The sequence below is a fragment of the Scyliorhinus canicula genome, chromosome 6 (assembly GCF_902713615.1).
Source record: "Scyliorhinus canicula chromosome 6, sScyCan1.1, whole genome shotgun sequence".
Taxonomy (NCBI): domain Eukaryota; kingdom Metazoa; phylum Chordata; class Chondrichthyes; order Carcharhiniformes; family Scyliorhinidae; genus Scyliorhinus; species Scyliorhinus canicula.
The window spans coordinates 59,350,070-59,367,912 of NC_052151.1; the positions used below are offsets into that span (position 1 = coordinate 59,350,070).

Sequence of the window (17,843 nt, forward strand, 5' to 3'; positions counted from 1 at the left end):
TGGATGGAAATTGTCCCATTGGACAGATGCAGCATGGGTTCACAAACACAAAGGGCAGGTCGTGCCTAACTAATTTAGTGGAATAATTTGAGGGCATTACCAGTGCGGTAGATAACGGGAGCCAATGGATGTGGTATATCTGGATTTCCAGAAAGCTTTTGACAAAGGGCCACAAAAGATTGCTGCATAAGATAAAGATGCATGGCATTTAGGGTAAAGTAGTAGCATGGATAGGGGATTGGTTAATTAATGGAAAGCAAAGAGTGGGAATTAATGGTGTTTCTCTGGTTGGCAATCAGTAGCTAGTGGTGTCCCTCAGGGATCAGTGTTGGGCCCACAATTGTTCACAATTTACATAGATGATCTGGAGTTGGGGACCAAGTGCAATGTCTCCAAGTTTGCAGACGATACTAAGGTGAGTGGTAAAGCAAAAAGTGCAGAGGATACTGGAAGTCTGCAGAGGGATTTGGATAGTTTAACTGAATGGGCTAGGGTCTGGCAGATTGGATACAATGTTGATAAATGTGAGGTCATCCATTTTGGTAGGAATAACAGCAAAAGGGATTATTATTTAAATGATAAAATATTAAAATATGCTGTTGCGCGGAGGGACCTGGGTGTGCTAGTGCATGCGTTGCAAAAAGTTGGTTTACGTGCAACAGGTGATTAAGAAGGCGAATGGAGTTTTGTCCTTCATTGATAGAGGGGTGGAATTTAAGACGAGGGTGGTTATGCTGCAACTATATAAAGGTGTTAGTGAGGCCACAGCTGGAGTATTGGGCGAGATTCTTTGCAAATGCGGAGAATCGTAAAGGCTGCCGTGGGACAGCCTTCACGCCCACTTCCGGGGCCGATTCTCCCCCCCCCGGGCGGGGCTAGGAGCGCAGCCCCTTGCGTCACGGCGGCGCGGCCTTGACGACCGTCATCAAGGCCGCAAGCTAAGCGTCACGCTGGCTGACGCGGCCGATGTCAGCCGCGCATGCGCAGGTTGGACAACGCCAACCCCGCAAGACGTGGCGGCTTGATCTTGCCAGGCGGCGGAGGGGAAAGAGTGCGTCCGTTTTGGACGCAGGCCCGACGATCAGTGGGCACCGATCGCGGGCCTGTCCCCTCCGGAGCACAGTCGCGGTGCTCCCGTCCCAATCGGGCCCCTGGATGCCCCAAACGGGCATCCGGCTCCGGTTTCACGAATGCAGCGACCAGGTGTGGTTGCTGCCGTGTTCAAACGGGCGTGAAGGCCCGGTCGCTTGGCCCCGGAGAATCGCCGCTCGTCATAAAAAACGGCGAGCGGCGATTCGTGGCGTGGGTCGGGCGTGGGGGGGGGGGGGGGGGGGGAAAGAGGGAAGAGAATAGCGGGAGGGCGTGAAAAATGTAGGGAGGCCCTCCCGCTATTCTCCCACCCAGCGTGGGGGGTGGAGAATCGCGCCCATTGTGTTCAGTTTTAGTCTCCTTACCTGAGAAAGGATGCACTAGCGCTGTAGGGTGTGCAGAGGAGATTCACTAGGTTAATCCCAGAGTTGAGCGGGTTGGATTACAGGGAGAGGTTGAGTAGACTGGGACTATACTCGTTGGAATTTAGAAGAATGCGGGGGGATCTTATAGAAACATATAAAATTATGAAAGGAATAGATAGGATAGATGTGGGGAGGTTGTTTGCACTGGCGGGTGAAAGCAGAACTAGGGGACATAGCCTCAAAATAAGGGGAAGTAGATTTAGGACTGAGTTGAGGAAGAACTTCTTCACCCAAAGGGTTATGAATCTATGGAATTCCCTGCCCAGTGAAGCAGTTGAGACTCCTTCATTAAATGTTTTCAAAGATAGATAGTTTTTTGGAGAATAAAGGAATAAAGAGTTATGGTGTTTGGGCGGGAAAGTGGAGCTGAGTCTACAAAAGATCAGCCATGATCTTATTGAATAGCGGAACAGGCTCGAAGGGGCCATATGGCCTACTCCTGCTCCTAGTTATTATGTCACAATGAGTAATGATTGCAGATCCAAACAAACTAGATCATACGTCACCAGACTGCTCAAAGTACATGACTCGCAAAGTTTGTCCACCCAAGAGCATTTCTCATAAAACCTCTCTCTCTCATTACCTACCACATAAATCATTTGGTCAAAATCATATTTCTTCATTCGATCAATAGCAGCTGCAACATCTCTGCAAACAAAAATAGTGAAACAACAGCAATTATTTCCATGAATGATCTGTTGTTTCCACAAATTAGGTGATATAATCAAAAAAACCTTTCATCAGGTAAATACAGGTACTATAGGATATTTCCTCTCAGAAGGTCAAGTTAGAGCAAAATAATCTTCCTAATTCTGGCAGTGGAATAAGGTTACATATGGTAAATAGTTAATCATCCAAAACAGAGGCACCACCACCAAAGGGGGTGGGGGTATTGCTCCCTGCAAATGCCGATAATCTCCAAGGAATCTCATCTCAACTTTAGAGTGATACTGTCAAGCTGCCCAAATGAAAATAACACTTTTGCAAAGAAAATGTTTTCATTGGTGAACAGGAGCAGAAATAATAAGGTGCAAAGACAAAATGTAAATTATTATTTTTTTCTTAAAAAAAAATTAATTTAGTGTACCCAATTAAGAGGCATTTTTGCGTGGCCAATTCACCTACCCTGCACATCCTTTTGGGTTGTGGGGGCGAAACCCACGCAGACACAGGGAGAATGTGCAAACTGCACACGGACAGTGACCCGGGCCGGGATCGAACCCAGGTCTCAGCGCTGTGAAGCGACAGTGCTCACCACTGCGCTCCCCATAAAACGTAAATTATTATATAAACTGAGGACCCAACTTTAACTCTGCACGGCAATAGGTTTTGAAGGAGTTAAAATCGCACCCTGGTGCCTATCAGGGGACTCTGGTTTGAATGGTCCAAGATGATTACTACCAACTTGTTCAGGAAGAAGAACAATGTAATTAAAATCAGTGGATCCAAATTGTCCATTTTCCACAGAACTGGCCTCCAAACCACCAGAAAGCTATCTGTTTTAACTGTTCATCCGGGTGAAGGGATTAAAGGCTTTCCAACGGAGTTATTTCACATGTATAATTTATTTTAAAAAATCTGTCTCAGTAGTTTTTAAATAGACACCACTGAAAATAGCTGTCAATGTTTTTCATCACATTTCCTATTACTTACATGTTAACACTTTATTACTTTAGCTGAAGAATATTTCAGTGTTTGAGATGTCCCTCATAAATTAGGAAGCTAATAATAGTTCCTGTACTGAAGTGCAATGCACTGATCTCTAATTACAAACCTTTAAAGTATCTTCATGCTTGTACATTATACAAATCTTCCTTACTTTGATGACATATCATCCCTCTGCCTATTAAACAAACTAGACCAATGAATTAACTGGAGTTTTAAGTTTAAATGAATGGATTATTGTCACAGTTACAAGATAATTCATAACATTCTCCATTTTCATTCAACCAAAATAGTTCAATACTGTGTGGCAAGATTCAATTCCAATTCGATCTGTAAGTTTGTGAATGATATGACTGTCGTGGGTTGGATCTCAAACAATGATGAATCAGACTACAGAAGGGAGATAGATCATTTGGTTGCATGGTGTACCGAAAACAACCTCTCTCTGAATGTTGACAAAATCGAGGAACCGATCATCGACTTCAGGAAGCGTAGCATGACCCCCCCCCCCACATCTACATCAATGACTCCGAAGTGGATGTGATCCATAGCTTTAAGTTCCTGGGGGTCACCATCACCAACAGTCTGTCCTGGTCCACTCACATTGATGCAACAGTCAAGAAAGCCCAACAACGTCTCCACTTTATAAAACCCTAGTTAGACCACACTTTGAATATTGTGCCCATTTCTGGTCGCCTCATTATCGGAAGGATGTGGATGCTTTGGAGAGGGTACAGAGGAGATTTACCAGGATGCTGCCTGGACTGGAGGGCATGTCTTATGAAGAAAGGTTGAGGGAGCTAGGGCTTTTCTCACTGGAGCAAAGAAGGTAGAGAGGTGACTTGATAGAGGTGTACAAGGTGATGAGAGGCATGGATAGGGTGGATAGCCAGAGACTTTTCCCCAGGGTGGAAATGGCTGTCACGAGGACACAATTTTAAGGTGATTGAAGGAAGGAGACGTCAGAAGGTTCTTTACACAGAGTGGTGAGTGTGTGGAATGCACTGCCAGCAGAGGTGGTGGAGTTAGTGTCATTAGGGACATTTAAGCAATGCTTAAACAGGCACATGGACAGCAGTAAATTGAAGGAGTGTAGGTTAGGTTGATCCTAGATTAGGATAAATGGTCAGCACAACATCGTGGGCTGAAGGGCCTGTACTGTGCTGTCTGTTGTGTTCTGTGTACTTCCTACGGAAGCTGAAGAAATTCGGCATGTCTGCATCGACTCTCACAAACTTGTACAGATGTGCCAGAGAGAGCATCTATCCGACTGCATTACAGCCCGGTATGGCAACTGCTCGGCCCAAGATCACAAAAAATTTCAGCGTGTGGTGAACTCAGCCTAACGCATCACACAAGCTTGCCACCCTGCCATTGATTCTGTCTACACCTCCCACTGCCTTGGGAAGGCAGACAGCATTGTCAGTGACCCCTCATGCCCAGGCTTTGCCCTCTTCCAGACCCTTCCATTAGGCAGAAGATAGAAGTCTGAAGACCCACACATCCAGACATAGGAACAGCTTCTTCCCCACAGCTACTAGACTCAACAACTCTTCCTCAGACTGATCTGTTCCTGACGCCCTATGTTGCTTTTGCTCATGTATTTGCTTTGTTATTGTCTGTTCTGTGTGTATTTAGATATTGAATTGTATTGGTTTGAAGAGCCGGGTTGAGTGGCTCCTGAACACATGTGCAATTTCCAATCCATATTATTGTTGAGGAGCACGAGGATTCAATTAGGATTGTAACGTTTTCATTTCTTCCACTTGATTTTATTTATAAACGATTTAAAATGTTCATACATTGTTATTATGGAGTAAGATTTCTGGAGTCCCCATGGGGCTGTTTAGCACAGGGCTAAATTGCTGACTTTGAAAGCAGACCAAGCAGGCCAGCAGCACGGTTCGATTCCCGTAACAGCCTCCCCAAACAGGCGCCGGAATGTGGCGACTAGGGGCTTTTCACAGTAACTTCATTTGAAGCCTACTCGTGACAATAAGCGATTTTCATATTCATTCATTTCATTATTGCACTGTCGCTAATTGTATTTGCTCAGGTCTCCCTGAATGTAATAATTGGTTAAAGATTGGATCTGATCATAATCCTACTTTTGTGTACTGATATTGGAGCGAGTTCCACTTGTGTTTTTAACATCCTGAGGCACACGTAAATGTTTCCAGTAGTAAGATGAATGCCTATTCATAAAAGTGCACCCTGTTAGGTGTAACATTTCTGATGTTTCCAAATAAAATTTTCTTAAACAAAAAAAAAATGTATTTGCTTTGTTTGGTCCTTGTTCTGCATTGTAACCAATCACAATTTGTCGATGTACTTTGTTGATTATTCTTTTTGTCTATTGTGGCTGCAGAAAAATGCACTTCAGTACGTGACAATAAATCTATCAATCAATCATCATCATGAGGGTGGAAGTCACTTGTACTAAATATTTCACTATGGTTTAAAAACAATATATCAGAAATTTAGTGCAGGAACAATAAAGAACTTGCTTTGCTCCCGTTCACTGCCTCACCTACATATTAGGTGGGACGAAAGGAATGTGTGCTTACACATTACAGGTTGGGTTGTAAACCAATTCAACACATTGGTGGAACAGGATTTTCTGGACTTTTTCCCCTTCAGGGAACGAGGGGATCGTGGGGTAGAAAGAAAATTATGCTTTTAAACTACTAAGTTACGTTATCCAAACTGTTCAGATGATACGTCCTTTTAGACAATGATGTGGACTGACTCCAAACATTGGGGGTGAGGGACTGAAATATATGTGCAGCAATGGAATTTTCTGTGGCATCAAATTTGCCATACTTTGGGAAGTCAATGAATAACGAAGATTCCAGAGAATGCATGGATTGTCAATCTGATTTAATTGAAAAATGAGCACATATAGGACTCTGACTGATACAGCATTGAAAGATCAAGAAAAATACAATTAAGACCCCTTCTCAAAATAACTAACCCACCCATGGTCTGGTTTGCTGTGTATCGCCGAATCAAAACACAAAGCAAGTCTTATGAGGAAAAAAGGGCAGACAAAGTTAATTCTTTTCAGTTAGAGATCCGTCCGTTTTGGGAGGTGACAGCCTGCGCCCAGGGAGTCTGTCACTTAGAACCATAGAACAGTACAGCACAGAACAGGCCCTTCGGCCCTCGATGTTGTGCCGAGCAATGATCACCCTACTCAAACCCACGTATCCACCCTATACCCGTAACCCAACAACCCCCCCCTTAACCTTACTTTTTTGGGACACTACGGGTAATTTAGCCTGGCCAATCCAGCTAACCTGCACATCTTAGGACTGTGGGAGGAAACCGGAGCACCCGGAGGAAACCCACGCACGCACGGGGAGGACGTGCAGACTCCACACAGACAGTGACCCAGCCGTGAACCGAACCTGGGACCCTGGAGCTGTGAAGCATTTATCCTAACCACCATGCTACCGTGCTAGTCTTCTGTATTGAATATCGTTGTGGCTGCAGAGATTGATTCGCGAGTGGAAGCCCGTCCACAGGTGAATAGCATTGGCCCAAGCATGACTGACGTTTTTTTCCCTTCTGGCAGGCTCTTTCTTCTGCCATCTGGTCATTTATTTTACCTTCTGCTTTCTTCACACCGTTCCAAACTGCTTGGAACAAAGTTTCTTCTCGTATTGTGCCAACATAAACTACCAAGTGGAGTATCCCCTCCAGGCATGGGCAAATAATATGAAGACCAACCATCAAGAACCCCCCCTCAACATTTCTGGTATTGTTCAACGGAGTGGGTAAAACCAGTACTGTTTGGGACCAGCACAGCTGCAGGAGTTGCCAGAAAGCTGCCTGATGACAGTTCATTGCCTATGGGACTCCATTCTGGATTTTCAGTAGGGTTTTATTCCTTTATTCGCTCGAGAGAGAAATACCTACAAGGCAGTGTGGCTATTTACCCATAGGTTGGGATCTTGTTCTGGACACCAGGGAATAACCACACGTCAGTGGGCCATAATGCCATGTGTCTGGAAGCCAGGTCTCCTCAAGAGTCCCCTGTATTTTAGCCAATTTGCAACATGTTGCCACAGGGAGGCTCTACAAAAGGACTTGGTGATTGAGGTTATTTATCGGCAGGAGAGATTAATGCACACTCTTTTCACAATAGATGTATTGCTAGCAAGCGGAAAGAGATGAAAGAAAAAGATGACAAGCAGACTGATCACTATGCACCATCCAACATGCTAAAGCTTACAATGCACCGCATCAACTGGGAACATAAACCTTTTTTCCAGTCAGTTGTAATTTTTGATCTAATTTTTTTCATCTGTAGAAGTTCTAAGTAACAGATTGTCTACAATGTACTTTATGCTCAGCTGAGCAAACATGTTTCCCATCATGCTGATAGGGGAAAATTCAAAGGAGGGCCCTCCTTACTTCTCACGTTATCAGCTTATTGATGAACAGCACAAAGCCAATGGGCTGAATCCAGCTCGGGAGTGTTCAGTTTTGTCGTCCATGCTGAACGGTTCAGATGTTCAAACTACTGTGTAATTTTGGCAACCTATGATCCTAAATAATGTGATGCATCAGGAAACAATCTACTATGCCTTGATCCAATAATGCTCAAAAGTTTCAACGACGATTCGATTTCAGAAATTTTGCCTCCATCATAAGCATTTTGTTTATCACTGTGTGAAGACTTCACTCTCGAGTTTCCCTTGACTAATTTGAACTCCAACTTATTGCATAGGTTTAAATTGAAAGCAGACTCGATGGGCCGAATGGCCTCCTTTGGCACTGTAAATTCTATGGATTAACTCTTCAATATAATTTACCAGCCCACATAATTTTTTTGATGCAACTCAAGTCAATGCCATTGAATTTATTTACTCGTTCCTTCTAATTCAGCTCTCTGATGTTAGGGATGCGTTTTTTTTCATTCAGCATTTCCAGGGCTCAAATGCCCCCTTTGTGTCTCAGTGAGCAGAGAGTGACTCAGTGGTCAGTGTGAACAAAACAGATGGAATTCCTACTTCTATACCGTCACCATTCCGGCCATAGTTCAAGCCCGTCTGCTTTGTTGATGGCTGTATATAGTGATTGGACATATTTCGTGGAGCCCATCGATTGCCTCAAGATTGGATTGATGCAAATTTGCAAATGACTAACATCTAATATTAGGGATCCACTGAATATGCCAATGTGACAATTTACTCAAGAGTTTCAAAGTCTCTCTCTCTCCCAGTGTTCCATATTGGAGAGACTAAACACAGACTGGGTGACTGATTTGCAGAACACCATTGGTCCTCCCCAAGCAGGACCTAGACCTTCCTGTCGCTTGCCATTTCAACTCACCATCTTGCTCTCACGTCCACATGTCCGAGCTTGGCCTGCTGCAAATGGTCCAGTGAAGCCCAGCGCAAACTGGAGGAACAGCACCTCATCTTCCGATTAGGCACGCTACAGCTTTCCGGACTTAACACTGAGTTTAACAACTTCAATTTGTGAACTTTCTCCTCCACCTTTCCCCCGTTTATTTGCATCAATTTAACATTTCTTCCGTTGACCTGCTTTTCCCTCACCATTGTTCCCCGCCCCCATCTCACCTGTTCCCTGCCACCCTTTGACACACTGCTCACCTTTGTTCTGCCATTCACACATTTCAAACTCTTTATGTGCCACTATCAGCCACCCTCTTAGTCTTAATCACTGCCATTTACATTCCTGTTGTCTTCTGTCCTCAGCATCTTTGTCAATCTCCACATATTGCTGGCCCCCTATCCAGCCCACTGCTCCATACCTCCCCACTACAGTATAAATCTGACTCCATTTCCCGTTCTCTCCAGCTTTGAGCGGCTCAGTAACACAGTGGTTAGCACTGTTCCCTCACAGCACCAGGGTCTCAGGTTCGATTCCTGACTTGGGTAAGTGTCTGCGCGGAGTCTGCACATTCTCCCCGTTTTTGCGTGGATTTCCTCCGGGTGCTCCGGCTTCCTCGCACAAGCTCTGAAAGATGTGCTGTTAGGTGTATTGGATATTCTGAATTCTCCCCCAGTGTACCTGGACAGGCGCCGGAGTGTGGCAACTCGGGGCTTTTCACAGTAACTTCATTGCAGTGTTAATGTAAGCTTATGAAGCCACAGTGCTAACCACTGTGCTACCGTGCCGCCCAATGCTAACCGTACCGTGCTAACCAATGACATGGTTAGGGTTGAAAACCCTCTGTGCAAGCTATTGTGAACATCAACCCACACACTACCCCTCTGGGATGGAGTACTAGTGGACATTCTTGCTGTCGCAGAGAGTTACCATTTAGTTACAGCTGAAATTTCCAATTCAAGTTTTCGAGTTTTACTTTAATTACATTTATGGCAAGTCTATTCACCGACTTTGCAAATTTAGACTTGGCTCCAAACACTCACTGTGTGAAGATCAGGATTCACTTCACCAGAGAAAACTGTGCTTCATGACTAGAATTGCAACATTTAAATCCCTTTAAATGTGAAACTAAGAAAAACATGTGAAAACCTACAGAAACGAAAGCATTGCCAGAGCAGACATATGGCTGGTCAAGAACAGCTATATTAAATTGTCTAGTATCAGACATGGACATTTGGATGAATAAATATTGAAATCTCACCAATACTTTGTGCATGGTTACAAAATGCTTTAAAATTGGGAAAACAAAAGCTCACCTGGTCAAGTAAAGGGACGTCCCATCACAACGAACAATTTTGGCGTAAACAGAGAGATCACCATTTGGTGAAAGATCAACCACTCCAGTTCCTTGCCTTTAGGGAAAAAAAAGATACCTGTATAGAGATAACTTTTTATTACTTTGCAAGCATAAAGTTTTCATTCTCAAGGAAGGAATAAAGAAAAGCAGTTTTGTCATAAACCACTTTACTCACTGTAAAATGCTTTGCAGTGTTATGGGGATGTGATAGCGCAATTAGTGTTCTCCTAGGAAACATGACAAAGTGAGTCATGTAGCAAACAAGGAAGTGACCACAAATTGGTTTTAACAACAGAAAAATTGTGAGGTTGAATTTCAAATCTAGTTTTTGATAATGTTGAGGAATGATTATTCCTATCTATCCAGCCTGGTTTCCTGAACAGACTAAAGCTCCTGGCATCACCCGAGCCCGAAGGAAGAACACGCACGAACAGACTCAAAAACAGCTTCTTCCCCACTGTCACCAGACTCCTAAATGACCCTCTTATTGACTGACCTCATTAACACTACACCCTGTATGCTTCAACCGATGCCAATGCTTATGTAGTTACATTGTATATCTTGTGTTGCCCTATTATGTATTTTGTTTAATTCCCTTTTCTTCCATGTACTGAATGATCTGTTGAGCTGCTTGCAGAAAAATACTTTTCACTGTACCTTGGTACACGTGACAATAAACAAATCCAATCCAATCCAATCCAAGCTGCATGTGATTAATGTTTCCACTTTTATTTCAAATATGATTCAATTATTGGCTCGGTGATCGAAGAATTCTCTCGTCTTATTAAAACTGTCGAAGATCATCCTGCAAGTCCACCTGAGCAGTCAAGTAGAATGGCAACTCAACATCTTACCTAATGGACAGCACCTCCAGACAGTGCAGCACCTCATCAGTACTACATTGAAGTGCAGCCCAAATTATGCACTCAAGGCCCGGGGGGGGGGGGGGCTAGACGAATCCACGTGACAAAAGGAAGAAATTATTTTATATAGCTCCGATAACATTCTCAGCACAGCCCCTCGCACTGCATGCTCAATTACTTCTGCAATGCACTCATTGTTACAAAGCTGCATTGGCAGCCAATATGCCTACAGTTGAATCCCACCATGAATTAACTTATCTGTCCATTTCTGTTGGGTGTCACTGAGAGCAAAAGACTGGATGGGAAATCAGAGACCTCTCTTGCTCACCTTCAAATAATGCTGTGAGATCTTTCACACCGACCCGAGCAGGCGGCACTTACCCCAAAAGTGTAATCTCAAACAACAGCAATCCTTCCTCGGTTCTACAATGGATCTACTGGCTATGTAATAAATATAAGAAAATGTGCGGCCACTAGAGAGATCTAGATTGATTGAGGGCATGTTACTGCTCCAAAGGTTTGCCTATTCCATGTCCGAAAGACAATGTCAGTTGTCCAAAAGCAAAATACTATCGCAGACATTTTTCATTTGTGTACAAATATCAGAAATACAAGTCAACAAACAGAGGAAGAAACTTCAAGACCCTATGGCCACCTTAGTTCCAGGTAGATGGAAAATCTCAAGAGAACGGATTTATTTAGGACCTGACTGAAAACCTTAAGAATGGCAGATGGATTTAAACATGGATAATGCAGACAGATAACATAGCTTCACAATGAAGAACTGGCACCACATCATAAAAAAGGAAAAGGAAAATATATCGGGAGGTGATTATCACTGACCAGATGGTTTCAGCAAATGGGATGAAGCTCCAGTCTTGTAATAATAAGCCTTGTAATGGATCTGAAAAGGATTCAGCTTCCTGTTTAAGGAACTAGCCGAGTGGTTATGGCACTGGGCCAGCAAACCCAGAGGTTGCCTGTAATCTCGCCAAGGCAGGATGATCATCTGAATTCAACAAGTCTGGCACCAGGATGATTACAAAATGAAATGAAAATCGCTTGTCACAAGTAGCCTTCAAATGAAGTTACTGTGAAAAGCCCCTAGTCGCCACATTCCGGCTCCTGTTCAGGGAGGCTGGTACGGGAATTGAACCTGCGCTGCTGGCCTGCCATGGTCTGCTTTAAAAGCCAGCTATTTTGCCCTGTGCTAAACCAGCCACTGGGCCAAAGGAGCCAAGCTGTCGTAAAAAAACTCAAATGAGTTCACTAATTTTCCTCAGGGCAGGGGACCAATTAACAATACTTAGTCTGGTTCACACAAACATGATGCCAACAGTTTCCTTTTAATGTAATTAGGCAGTAAAGAATGGCTCACCCTTGTCAGGAAAATGCCAAAACTAAGAAAACTTTGGGGAGGTAATAAGGAAGTTAGAAAAAGGAGAACCAGTGGACGTGATTTATTTTGATTTCTAGGAGGCCTTTGACAAGGTGCCACATAGGAGACTGTTAAATAAATTAAGAGCTCATGGTTTTTAAAGATAAGATCTGGCATGGATAGAGGATTGGCTGACGGACAGAAGGCAGAGAGTGGAGATAAAGGGGTCTTTTTCAGGATGGCAGCCGGTGACTAGTGGTATACCTCATGGATCGGTGCTGGGACCAAAACTTTTCACAATATACATAAATGATCTGGAAGAAGGAACTGAAGGCACTGTTGCCACGGTTGCAGATGATACAAAGATCTGTAGAGGGACAGGTATTATTGAGGAAGCAGGCGGGCTACAGAAGGATTTGGACAGGCTTGGAGATTGGGCAAAGAAGTGGCAGATGGAATACAATGTGGAAAAGCGTGAGATTATTCACTTTGGAAGGAAGAATTTAGGCACAGACTATTTCCTAAATGGGGAAATGCTTAGGAAATCAAAAGCACAAAGAGACTTGGGAGTCCTTGTTCACAATTCTTTTACGGTTAATATGCAGGTTCAGTCGGCAGTTAAAAAGACATGTGCAATGTTAGCATTCATGTCGAGAGGGCTAGAATACAAGAACAGGGATGTACCTCTGAGGCTGTATACGGCTCTGGTCAGACCCCAATTGGAGTATTGAGAGCAGTTTTGGGCCCCGTATCTAAGGAAGAATGTGCTGGCCTTGGAAACGATCCAGAGGAGGTTCACAAGAATGATCCCTGGAATGAAGAACTTGCCGTATGAGGAACGTTTGAGGACTCTGGGTCTGTACTCGTTGGAGTTTAGAAGGAGATTGAAACATACAAGATACTGCGAGGCCTGGATAGAGTGGACATGGAGAGGATGTTTCCACTTGTAGGAAAAACTAGAACCAGAGGACACCATCTCAGACTAAAGGGGCGATCCTTTAAAACTGAGATGAGGAGGAATTTCTTCAGCCAGAGGGTGGTTAATTTGTGGAACTTTTTACCGCAGAAGGCTGTGGAGGCCAAATCACTGAGTATCTTTAAGACAGAGACAGATAGCTTCTTGATTAATGAGGGGATCAGGGGTTATGGGGAGAAGACAGGAGAATGGGGATGAGAAAATATCAGCCATGATTGAATGGCGGAGCACACTCGATGGGCCAAGTGGCCTAATTCTGCTCTAATGTCTTATGGCCTTAAAACGTTAAACCTGATTGACCAGAATCAGGCTGCTTCTGAAGCTTTGATGACCAAAAGCAACTGGCACTAACTCAGCGCATTTCACATTCCAAAGAATTATCGGATGAATTGCAACGTAGAGCCACAACAGCCATGAGTACAGGTGAACAAAAACTTGTTTAAAGAGGTAGGCTTCAAGGGCAACACGGTGGCACAGTGGTTATCACTGCTGCCTCACGGTGCCGATGTCCCAGGTCAGATCCCGGCCCTGGGTCACTGTCCATGTGGAGCTTGCACATTCTCCCCGTGTTTGTGTGGGTTTCGCCCCCACAACCCAAAGATGTGCAGGGTAGATGGATTGACCACGCTAAAGGCATGGGTGAGGATTACAGCAATAGATGAGTAGAGGAAGGGACAGCGATAATGAGGAGGGAGTGCTTTGCAGAGGTGGAACTATGTGGTCTTGGTGATTTACAGACTACAAGGTTGTAAATTAAACTTAGGCTCAAAGAGGTCACTAATGATCTGGTACCTCGACCAAAGCATTCAGCCCCTCAATTAAATAGTGTCCAATAGAATACTGTTTAACGTAAAAGCTTTGGTGAAAAAAAATCACAAAGCACAAAACAAGAGCAAGCCCATGGGGCCATACACAATTTGTCAAGACAATGAATTAGGGCCAACATGTTTTAAATGGCTTTTTAAGAACACTTCATTCCGAACAGCTTTCAAATGCTTTAGGGTAACACCTGTTGAAATCTTGCTGGGATGTTCCAACTTACTGCCTCAAGGCTTCTTCAGGACCAGCCCCATGTCCCAGGACTGTCAAGCTGTAACTTCATTTGGAAGCAAGCAAAATCATCCAGATTTCCTTTTGCAGTTCTAATGAAAAAGTCCACCCCAAAATAATCTCTTTTTAAACGTCGACTGATCTGCTGTATATTTCCAACAGTCTTCATTTTTGTTTTAATACTTTTTTTTAAAAAAGCGTTCTACAATGACATTTTCGTAAAGTACAACCACTGAAGTCTAACCTTACTTTGTTTTCTTGAGAAGTCCTTTCTGATCCAACAGACATAGTACCTCCTGTGCTTTTTCCTGGTACATTGATTCCCCAGAATACTCATCAAAATGCACACCAAGCCGCTATTGGAATACACAAATTTAAACATTAGGCTAACTTAAAATGACTACTTTCAAAACCAAGCCTTGCATAAAAATCACAAAACACTACCCAGTTTAGATCAACTACAAACAAGTCAAAATCTATTTAATCAATGTTCCAAGTTACCTGATCACAAAACTGTGTTGAATATAAGCCACTCCCACACACACACACACACAAGGCAACCCTCCTCCACCACTCCCCCTCACATACACGCACCCCCCTCCACACGCATGCATCTCTCCCTCCACGCACGCACGTATCACCCCTCCACACGCACGCACCCCCTTTCCACACACATGCAACCCCCTCCACACGCACACACGCACCCCCCTCTACACGCAAGCAGGCATGGCCCGCTCCACACGCATACATCCTCCCTCCACACGCATACATCCTCCCTCCACACGCAAGCAGGAATGGCCTCCTACACACGCACCCCCCCTCCACATGCACGCACTCCCCTCCACACGCATCCTCCCCTCATCGCAAACTCACGCTTCCTCCCCCTCCATGCACACGCACGCATCAACCCCCACCACATACAAACAAACAATAAGGTACGCTGAAGAAAAATCTCAATACACTAGATAAATTCATTTATAAAGGACAGGTTCAAACTTCCTCCGTATGAAACGGCGACGTACACTCCAGGACGTTAGTTAGCTGATGAACTGCTGGACGTGGGCAACCTAGGGAAGGGAAACTGTGGGGACCTGTATTGGCGATTGTTGGAGGAGGTACGCTCCCCATTGGATGCTACATGGGAAAAATGGAAGGAGGAACTAGGCATAGAAATAGGGAGAGGACTCTGGATCGAAACATTGCACAGGGCAAACTCCACCTCCACATGCGCAGGGCCGAGCCTAACGCAGCTAAAGGTGGTGCACAGAGTGCACCTAACCAGAACCTGAACGAGTGGGTTGTTTCTGGAGGTGAAGGACAAATGTGAACCGTGCCAGGGAGAACTGGCCAACCATATCTACATGACTTGCTGAGTACTAGACAGCCTTTTTGAGGCCATGACAGGGGCTGTGGGAGTGAGGGTGGAGCCATGCCCAAACATGCTGGTCTTCGGGGTTTCAGAAGAGTCAGAACTCTTCATGGAGAGGGGAGTGAATGCCCTTGCCTCCCTGATCACCCGCCAGAGAATCCTGGCTGGCGATTGGCAGCCCTGCAGACTGGCTGTCTCGTGGTGGTGGTGGGGTTATCTCCTTTTATTTCTTGCTCATTGTTGTTATGTCATTGCGTTTGTTTTTTTTCTCGTCAGCGTGGTGATGTAAAGTGTAAGATATAACATACGGGTTGTGAAATACAAAACGTGAAAACTCAATATAAAGACAAAAAAAATGAAGGATGGGTTTATGATATCGATAAATCTATCAGAGGCAAAACCTTCATTTACTATCTGCTTTATTCTTCCTTTATTTTCAGGAGAAAGGAGGGAAAACTATAAAAGAAAGTGGACGGAGCAAAGTTAGCAAGTTCTAATTTAATCTCTGTACATCAGCTGCTGCCCTCCCCCCAAACCTTTTCTCCTTAGGCAGGCTGGGGGGTGGTGATTTATACACAGGCGTTTGCAAATACAATCCACGTCAACTATTCTTCTGACACCCATAGTCTATTTGTTAAGGAAAATCTGATTTTGGCTTTACAACTTTTGCAACATCGCAGATATTAAGAATTCAAGGTTGTGGTTTATGACTTAATATTGGTTAATCAAGTCTCCACACCTTTGTTGACAATGCAATGATGGAGAGTAACAGCTGTCTCCTTCACGTATTTCCCCAGATTTAGTCATTACATGATCAAAAATGAGGTTTCTCCAAGTCACATATATTACATTTCTGCCTTGTTGTCCAAGTCAAAGCTAATTTCTTTATCAGCTATTTCATGGTTAGAAACCTTGTCTGGTTCGAGCAGATGGTGTTTCTCTAGTGTCCAAGTTTCACTTCCAAAGAGAGCACTTTTGGGTATAGGGCAGCAATAGTATAGAATCAAATCAATTGTGCAGCACAGAATGAGGACACTTGGCCCATCGTGTTTGCACCAACCGATAAACGAACTACCCAGCCTAATCCCATTTTCCAGCATTTGGTCCATAGCCCTGTAGTTGAGCATCCAGATACCTTTCAAATGAAATGAGGTTTTCTGCCTCGATCACCATTTCAGGCAGTTAATTCCAGACCCCTAGCACCCTCGGTGAAAAATAACTTCCTTAGTCCCCCTCTAATCCTTCTACCAACCACTTTAAATCCATGCCCTCCAGTCACTGAGAATTTTCCAATTCTGGCAACATCCACGTAGCATGAAGATGGAAAGAAATGTTAAATGTCAAATCTGATTTTGTATGTTGGGAGTGGGGGGGGGGGGGGAGGTGGGCAATTTTTCAATTATAAACTCCTGTGTTCACATTTATAATGCATATTGTTTAAGTAAATTGCTGTAATTACACCCGGTCGACGTTAGATCCTCTGCGGTCCTTCCAATTCTCTCAGCTCCTTAGTTCTGTACATCTGGGACACAGTTTCCAAAGTTGCTCTCACTTGTCCAATTTAATTGTAATAATATAGAAATAGGCAGCAACATTGACAGAATGTATGACTTTAAAATGGGCACTGGATTACATTTCCAGACCATGATTCAATCATGGCCTCAGTATCAGCTGGAATAATTGTAAGCTAATATTTCACACCTGATAAATCTTCTCATATTCATCAATGCTTATAGACCTGAACCGCTCCCACATTGACAAAGTATGTTCGTCCCCTCCCTCCAGCTTCTTGAAGAATATTTGTGCTGCTTTCTGAATGTCTTCACTGTTCTCTGCCATTTTGTTCACTTCAACATAAACCTGGAATTCAAATAGAAGAACATTTAGTGCAGATGAGCTGGCTTTGCTGTTGCTTTTCATGCTTTCATTTTGGGTCGGTGTTTAAACATTAACTATTGACCATCTGTCAGAGCTTTATACTTATCCATCACAATTTCTCTCCACAAAAGGCTTTTTAACTCCATGGCACACAACTACTTTTAAAATTTATCAAAATTGGTCTGCTTGATGCCAAGGCAGGGCCTTTTCATTTCTGTGCTCCTCAGTCCACGACTTTCCATAAATAAAATAAAAAGCGGACAAAATGTTCTGGGTTAGGAATTCAGAAATAAAAAATTAAATTAAAATGCATTGCAAGACTTTATTTCCAAGCAATCATCATCCTAACCTCAGATGGCTACCCCACTCCACCTTCCCAGCTACTATCTCTGGTTAAACAAGAACATTTGCAACCTTAGCAACTTCTCT

The 17,843-nt window shown here is 43.8% G+C and overlaps 1 protein-coding gene across 1 annotated transcript in view; it reads right to left on the reverse strand.

The window, feature by feature from the left end:
- rars2 (arginyl-tRNA synthetase 2, mitochondrial) overlaps positions 1-17,843 on the reverse strand; it is a 116,569-nt gene that overhangs the window by 44,894 nt on the left and 53,832 nt on the right. The window contains exons 9-12 of the mRNA XM_038799331.1: positions 17,238-17,396; positions 14,417-14,523; positions 9,860-9,955; positions 2,102-2,162 (exon numbers count right to left, since the gene is read on the reverse strand). Coding sequence (XP_038655259.1) covers positions 2,102-2,162; positions 9,860-9,955; positions 14,417-14,523; positions 17,238-17,396 — 423 coding nt within the window. The remainder of the gene's footprint in view (positions 1-2,101; positions 2,163-9,859; positions 9,956-14,416; positions 14,524-17,237; positions 17,397-17,843) is intronic.